Source organism: Rhizopus microsporus (assembly GCF_002708625.1).
Source record: "Rhizopus microsporus ATCC 52813 unplaced genomic scaffold scaffold_15, whole genome shotgun sequence".
Lineage (NCBI taxonomy): Eukaryota > Fungi > Mucoromycota > Mucoromycetes > Mucorales > Rhizopodaceae > Rhizopus > Rhizopus microsporus.
Window position 1 is genome coordinate 229,558 of NW_019671930.1, and position 8,874 is coordinate 238,431.

Sequence of the window (8,874 nt, forward strand, 5' to 3'; positions counted from 1 at the left end):
GATGAAGAGGATGAAGAGGATGAAGAGGATGAAGAGGATGAAGAGGATGAAGAGGATGAAGAGGATGAAGAGGATGAAGAGGATGATGATGATGAAGAGGAAGATGGTTAAGATGATGAGGATGAAGAAGAAAGAGTTTTTATATGGAGCTGAAGCTCGAATAAATGTTAATTATGATGAGTCACAATGTTTTTGGGTTTCAAATTCTATGGTGTTTAGGGTTTGGAAAACACTACACATACGAAAATAAAAGTGGTGTGTACCAAAAGTGTTACGCGGTAGTTATAATAAATTGAAGCTTGAGTTACGGGTACAGAAAGAACACACAGAGAACACTTGTCACAGCTGATAAGAAAAGCTTGAGTCAATTCATTGATTTTATTTGATTAAACATTATTTCCATTTATAATTTTTACAAGAAAAGAGGTATTCAGGTTATCAATGAGAAAACAACGCTGAATAATTCTGAAGTCATTCTCTCTTCCATATCGAGTTAATCAGACATAGGATTGAACTGTGCAATCGAATTACTCTGGGGATTCTCGATCAGGGACGATACACAAAATCAGTAAATTAGTAACAATGGATGTCTGAGTGCATGAAAGGAATGTTCTAGAGCTAGCTCCACCGGTGCTTCACCTGAGGTGTACACTACGCGCATAAGGAAATCCACGAAAGGATTAATGTTACAGATGCTACCTGTAATGTCGTCGACAAACCTTTTCAATGTGCAGCACACACTAAAATTGATCAGGAACAAACATCTTTTCATGCTTCTTGATGTAGGATAAGAATTTATCTTTTAAGAAAGATATAAAATGTGATTATTGCTGTAATTTAATGTTTTTATGCTGTCAGTTGATCAACAAAGAACCAAGATCAATCACACGCAATTATGGTACATACGTATTTTATATCAAAGGATATCCCACAGGACAGTCTTAGGTTAGATGGACACTTTGGTCGTGTAAATTTGTACAGTGACGCCACATGTATAGGGGAATAAGCGCCCGTATCATTAGCCTTCTCATAGATTTCCTCGTGCGCGTAGTGTACACCTCACCTGGAGTTCCCCAAACTTCTCACTTGCACCGAGTTGCTACTGACACACTCAGTGTCAAACTCTAGAATCTCCCATTTCACCAATCGAAATCATCCGTGGCCCAGAGATCTACTCATTTCCGAAATAGGCAACTAAGAGCAAACAGCACCACACACACTCTAACCTTCACCCAAACCAAGGAGTCATCGAAACCAGTTAAAAAAGAAACCTCAGTTCAATTAGTTAAGCCAAAATGGAAAGAGAGTTCTTGTCACAAAAATCAAGTTTACTTCAAAAATCAATCTAGTACGATGCGCGGCTTTAAAAGATATAAAGGAAAAAGGGGTTTGAAAGCTTATTATTATATTTATATGAAAATAGAGCGCGGCTCTGAGAGCATTTACCACATTAGAAGCCGGAGCGGAAGCAACTGAGATTGCCCTAGGAACGAATAACAATCTAGATAATTGGAATAAATCATTAGATTGCCATCTAATGATTTCTAAATTCTTCTGCAGAACGAAGAAATGCGAAGAAAGTCTAACGATTTCTTTCGGCTATCTGAAGATTTCTATTCAATTTTTTATTAAAGCTCCCCGTCAAAATTTCCTACATGTTTGTGTATACTTTGAGACAGTAGGTAAATACGCTGTGCCTGCCATTTTGACCTGAGTCAACTGTGGTGTTTGGATCAATTGCGTTGTCACTTAGATAGATCGACATGCAACCTCGGTACCTGACAAATTGAAAAGAAATACAGAAAGTTAGCTTGGCGAAGATTGCCGCCATTATATGGGTTATAGAATGAGATCATAATTTCCATAATAGGTAAAGACAGAGTCGGTGCGTAGTCAATAAAAAATATAAGTGATTGGAAGCCATACTTATCCCAATCATTGTTGCCTCCGTTCCAGGTTCCGATGAGGTGGTGGTAAAGGCTCTCTCGTGCCACGTTTATTTTCAGATAATATATAATAAAAAAAATTTCTTCAAATCTTCTTTGCACCGCGCACCGTGTTGATAATATGTCCAATGATCAATCTGAACAATTGCGTACAAGAGAACAAGTCGAACACATCATTGAGGAAATGCCAAGAAAACTCAGTCTTGACAGATTAAGTGAAGGTCCCACAAACCTTCCAAACGAAATCTTGGAAGAACTGAAGAACAGCTCGTCCATCAATTTACAAAAGAACATCAAAGAATTTGTCAAGAACCTTCCAAAGTACGACGGCAGTGAATGGACCAACAGTGGAATTTTCAACAAAGAGTTCCACAGAGAGCTTAAAAGGAAAACTGTGGATGCCCTCCAAAGCACAAGCGCAGTATACAAAGGAGCTGATCGACCTATCATCGCGGGAAGAGCAGCAACAGGCCTTTACGAAGAATGCCAACATTTCCTGGAATCAGGAGGAAGTGAACAACGATTCTTTCACATCATGGAAGGCATCCGACAACTCGCAGGTTACTCATATGCCATGAGTAAGGCATCAAAAGTAAAGCTAGGATAATAGCGATCAAGGTGCTCAGGCTCCCCAACAGCGTCAAACACTTGGAAGAAGAACCTAGTGATAAGGCCTTGGCCATGAGCAGGGAAGAAGTTGGAAGAATCTTTCAAGCCAGATACGAGCAGTTGATTCTTATAAATGCAGTTAGACGACAACAGAGATACACCATTGAAAAATAGTCTTCCAGTCCGACGCAAACCACTAACACCAGATCTAACCATCTACGTTGACGCTTCCGATTCCGGTTGGGGAGTAAGTTCAGTTTCAGTCCAAACAGCAGGGTTTTGGTCCGTAGAAGAAAAAGAAGACAGCATAAATGTTCGCGAGTTAAAAACCATCCTGTTTGCACTACGGGTTCATCTTCCACAGTTCAAGGGATCGATCCTGCAGATATACTCGGACAATACGACAGCATTAAAGTATGTGAACAAAGCAGGGGGAACATTGTCAGAGACTCTTCAAGAACTAGTGGTTCAAATTCAAGCAATCTGCAACAACTACAAATACTATTATAAACCTTTCAGCAAATTTCAAGAAAGCCAAGCAATAAGCGACACCACTTTTTCTACTACGGAAAACGCTATCACCTCATCGGAACCTAGAACGGAAGCAACAATGATTGGAATAGGTATGACTTCCAATCAACCAGTTGCCGAAGTGGAAGAAGATGATGAGGTGATCACCCGCCTTTCAACTTTCAGCTGGATTTTTCGCTGTTATTTCCCTCTCATGATAAACAGAAAAAATGAGTTAGCAGCGCTCAAAGACCTAAAGAAATAGGGATCGAATTTTTTTATTATATTACCTGAAAATAAAGCGTGGCATGAAAGAATCTTTACCACCACCTCATCTCCTCCTTCCACTTCGGCAACTGTCTGATTTATAATCACTATCTCGGCGCGTAGTTTTTACAATAAGAATAACCAATTAGAGTAATTTAATAATCATCCAGGTCATTGTGTAAGCCAGGCACCGCAGCTTTAACCATTACCGTAGCAGAAAGAATCAAACCTTACCTTGATTTAATCCACATCTAAAAAGTATAAATAGAGCTCTCTCTCTCATTGCATTTTTTATTATCTCAATTCTCAGGAATAAACGAATTCTCACAAATACTTGCTTGTCCCTGTCTATTGTCTTTCTTACTAAATCAACTTCAAGTTATCCCAACATGAACCATTCTGTATAAAAAATGGCACAAAAGTCAATGGTATTTTATACAAAGAAATAAAGCCTTCTGTTCTGGCGTACTCATAACATTTTCGCGTGTATATAAGAAAAAGCAATCATGTAGAGGCCACATGATACTAGATTAAATTATGGGTTATATCAATAACAATGAACCAGAAAGATTCCTCGCTGCAACAGATGCACATTGCACTCTTCAAAAGACTGCAAATCAAAGAAAGAACCAGGAAAGATGAAGAAAGACATGGTTCCGAATTACCATTGAAAATATTAGAGTATTTGGATAGCACGCCAACATATGAACTCAAAGGGGAGTTTGCAAGATTTAAAAAACAGGTCACCAAGTACAGTGTCCTCGAAAAAGTGTGTCGTTTTTTAAGTCATTTTTTTTTTTTTTTGAAAGATTCTCGATTAAGAAGACAATACTTTTCTCTTTCTTTCATATATTTTTCTCTTATAAACATATAGAATGCTCGTTTAACTTTGTCTCAAAAAGAAAAAATTGCTACCAGACGCTGCGATGGCATCTTGATAGCACCGATTGCCATTGAGGAAAACATTTCAGAAAGAACCATACATCATGTGTTTGTCGTATCCAAAGATAATTCATGCTTATTGAAACTATGGAAGTTACCCTTACAATAACACTTACTAGTACATAACATCATTTCTTGATTCAGATGGCACAGTAGTAAAACTAGGAAATCCTTAATTAAGCTACTTTATCCCAGAACAACCATTAGACGCACGTCAACTATAAACCCACAGTAAGCTCGAATAGTACAAATAAGAATCACTCTTTATCAATAAAAGGATTAATTCAGTCTTACTGTATCTTATTGTCCCTTATTACTTTATTTTATCACAGTCAGCTAGCAAACTCTTATAAAACGGGATTTACCCATAGATGCTTCATTGCTGATGACAGCCTGCTTACGAATTTGGTGGAGGAACATGCTCGCATGCTTCAGCCGTAAGCTTTCAGCTTGCTTCTCAATAAAAAAAAGACTACAGCCAGGCATTCAGACTGTCTACTTCAAGTGGCTCTTCTGTTCAGTTTTCTACAAACATATTCCACAGTCTGCTGACTTTGTTATTCACAGCAAAGCTTCGTTTAAACATCAATAGCTTTCTCTCCTCAGGCAAGTCAGTTGCTAGGCCTACTTCAAGTTAATCTGATCTCGTCTAAGCCTTTTAGTTTGATTTTTCACTCTCTTCTGGGTAGAATGCTTGATAATCTTACGTTTCTCGGTTTTTCACTATATTTGACCTTGGTTCTCGCTGACAGTAAATCCTCGTCTATAACCAGTAAAGACCTTTTCTCATAATAATGATGTTCTGTGCATATTTGATTTCCTCGAGACCGTACAGGCTCACATCTCACGTTTACTTATTTAATTAAGAGTATCTAACACTCAGATGAACTATAAAAAACAGTTATTACATCTCTTTCTGGCACACGATTGTCAACCTCTCCATTCTGGTGTAATCCTCTGCTATTAAACCGTGTTAATCAATGGTATAGTCGCTCCTCAGTTGACCCTGCACTCTATCTTGCGTTTCCACTCTACTTAATCACTGCTCAACGTGACGCTTATCTAGATCGACCTAATGAAACATCCATGATGCTTTCGCTTTTCATGCTTGTCATTCCTTCTTACTTGTGGCGGGACTACTATTGTCACTGCGTTCATCCTCTTAAGTTTTTGATATGTTTTTCGCGTGGTCACAGTTCCAGCTCAGTTCTTTTTGCAATACAACCTGTCATGTCATCCTTACTATGTCACTGGATGTTTCCTAAATTCAACCTAGTGACTCTGCGCCTCTCTCGTACAAAGTGAGCTTGGAATTCTTGATACAAAAATATAACAAGGCTTGCTCCTACTGCGTTGACTGATACTACTCTTGAAACCTATTCCCATAGTTCTCATTGACAACCACATGAGAAGCATAGCCAAGTTTTATCAGTTCCCTGCGAATTGTCTTCTCAGAGGCTTTCGTGCTGATCAGTTGCCTAATTTCGTAAAGTGGAGCACGGTGATTGGCACGTACAGCCCTTCCTAGCTCTCTTCTTTTTCTATTGTTGAAGACAGGAGGTCCTCCAGACCTGGGCTTGGTCTCTACAGTTCCATTCTTTTTCCATTGCTGAAACACTGTAATAAAATAAAGTAATAAGGGACAATAAGATACAGTAAGACTGAATTAATCCTTTTATTGATAAAGAGTGATTCTTATTTGTACTATTCGAGCTTACTGTGGGTTTATAGTTGACGTGCGTCTAATGGTTGTTCTGGGATAAAGTAGCTTAATTAAGGATTTCCTAGTTTTACTACTGTGCCATCTGAATCAAGAAATGATGTTATGTACTAGTAAGTGTTATTGTAAGGGTAACTTCCATAGTTTCAATAAGCATGAATTATCTTTGGATACGGTACTGACGCTCACATTGAATAATGCGAGCGTACATTTTCCGCGTTAAAACTTTAGCACCCGTGATGATGAGGAGTATAGGAAGCCAGATGTTCATATTTGATGGGCTACCTTTTTTAGTAAAGAGAGAAATAGAGATCTTAGTCTAAGGCTAAGACAATTCACCTTTAATGAAGCCAATATTGTAAACACACAGAACTAATATCTGGGAAGTCGCACGTGTAACAACCAGACGTAAGACTTCATTCGGCAACCCATCAGTACCCGGATTACAAATTATATGACTATGAGTAACGTCTTCAAGGAAGTCATCAGATGTATTAGACAGGGTAATAAGGGATTGTGCCACTGGAAAGAGCCGTGTATAAGACAGATTAAAGGAGAAAATGGTATCAAAAGCAAACTGGCCTATGAACAGGGAATAATAGAAAGCAGAGTAAAATGTTATGTAATGGTTTAGAGACAAAATACAAAGACAAAAGAAATACTCTTTGAGGTTAATCTTTATTCTGAGGTAAAGACAGAAGGAACATACAAATAAATTAAGGATCTACTATTTATAGTTGATACCAAATGTTTGGTAAGCCACTATTCTAAGTGTGGATTATGGCTACTGAGGATTTGATCGAGCAACGATTCCTGAGTTCATAGAAAACTTTTCATTTCATGAACTAGGTTATGATACTGCTTTTACCATAAGAAGGATGGTATTTTAAAGAAGTATATTCTTTTATATAAAGAATTACTGACTTATATTCAAAGGAGAAACTCTATTTAATTTGAGTTATCATTGAAATTGTCTACATGTAATCTTATAATGTATGGATTCACTTTATTCATGCTAATTACAGTCATTTATGTCAATACCAATCATAAGCGGACATTGTTCTACGACACAAGCAATTTACCTTAAGACACGGTACACCTGAAGAGATATTATCGGATAATGGACCTTCTTTCAATTCTCTATTCAGCAAGCAACTAACAGAAATCTTTAGATCACAGCAGCTACTTACACCAGCATACCACCCAGCAAATAATGGAATAGTTGAACGCTCATGATAACCTTAGAAGGATGATACTTACATACACTTCATAAGACAAAATTAAGAATAAATGGGACGAACATTTTCGTCTCATCCAATTCATTTACAACAATACGATGTATGAAGCAGCACAACATACACTCTTTTGTTTAGTACACGGAAGACATCCTCGCGCACCATTGTACATGATAGAAGAAAACAAAATTTTTGATAATTACGTCACTTCCTCAAGAATTCGCGATTGAATTGCAATACAGTATTCAATATAGTTGACTCATTAAAGAAGACAAATAGTCAGCAAGAAACAGAAATTCCATATAAATTTGGAGATCAAGTTTTACTCTTTAATCAAGCTATTATAACAAAGAGTAAGTCAAGAAAACTTTTGTTTGATTGGTATGGACCCTTTACAGTAATACACGTTAATTCAAGAACAACTTGTAATATCAGACATCAAGATAAGAACTGGTTTGGAAATGCAAAAAATTAGAAAAACGTAGTACGAGTAAATTTTGGTGCTTCCAAATGACAGTAGCAAAAGACTACTTAATGAAAATATGAGCTTTTCTATCCCTTTTCTCTCCATCAGTTTTACTGCTGTTAACTGATAAAAAAAAATATTCATTAATTATCAAACTTTAAGTATGTATTATCCTATAATTATCAAAGACAATTTACTAATAGAAATAAAAAGCTGTCTATAAAAAAGCACAAAAGTCTCTGTTTCTAGTTGTATTAAAATTCAGAACAAATTGGTACTCAACGCACACATTTCAAGATTCAAGAAATTCAAGGCTATTAAAGAAAAAACTTCTAAATATTTTTATTTACTTATCATTTCGTTAGTATATTTGACAATCTCCATAAGGCGATGTTAATCTAAAAAATATCTGACATTAAAAGTATACTCTTTCCCCTATAAACAGTCGTTACATACTACCTTTAATTTTACAACGGCTCTTTGGGGACGAGCGAAACTAAGGTCACACAAGAAATACCTTTTTTTGCATTTGGTTTAGTAGCAACCATGCGTTATCATGAAGACATAATATGGAAATTATACTTATACATAAAAAAAGAAAAGCATAACTAATATAATTTTAAAACATAAAATGAAAAAAAGATTTAAGGTTATGAAGTAAGAAAAATTGGATTTATGGAAACAATGTGAGTCAGTTTTGATGAAGAAAGAACATGGCAAAGAGTCAATACTAGGATCAAAGCAGCGGCTGTGGCATTATTTGTAACAAAAGAGATATACAGGTACATAAAAGCAGATAATGGATCCAGACACTTTCGTTGATAGCATAAAACACCGTTGTGTAGCCAACGGCAAGATGGTAAATGGACATACGCATTGGAGACCATAGTCTTTCCCCTTGTTGGTTATAGTAATTCAGGCGGTGATGAGCATGGAATTACCAAAGAATGTCAACGTTCGTATGATGGTAAGCTATGGAGGAAGTATTTTATAATTGAACCAAATATTAAGAAAAAAGATGTCTGTCTCTTGGCATACTGTTATCTTAGGAGCCATTACTGTCTTCAAGAATTTGTCAGGGAGTTCTTCTTGAAAACCAGCCCATTGCCGACATCAATGGACACTATCTCTAGCAGTGTTTGCGTGCGACCACCGTTAGCTTTTACTCGCTACTGGCCA

General features: G+C 36.9%; 1 protein-coding gene across 1 annotated transcript; it reads left to right on the plus strand.

Moving 5' to 3' along the window:
* Positions 1-2,015: 2,015 nt before the first annotated feature.
* RHIMIDRAFT_299425 (uncharacterized protein) lies at positions 2,016-2,553 on the plus strand (the record flags this gene model as incomplete). The annotated part of the gene is made up of 1 exon (XM_023614322.1): positions 2,016-2,553. Exon 1 carries the CDS (start codon positions 2,068-2,070, stop codon positions 2,551-2,553), a length of 486 nt encoding a protein of 161 aa, XP_023463639.1. The 5' UTR covers positions 2,016-2,067.
* Between the last annotated feature and the right edge of the window lie 6,321 nt (positions 2,554-8,874).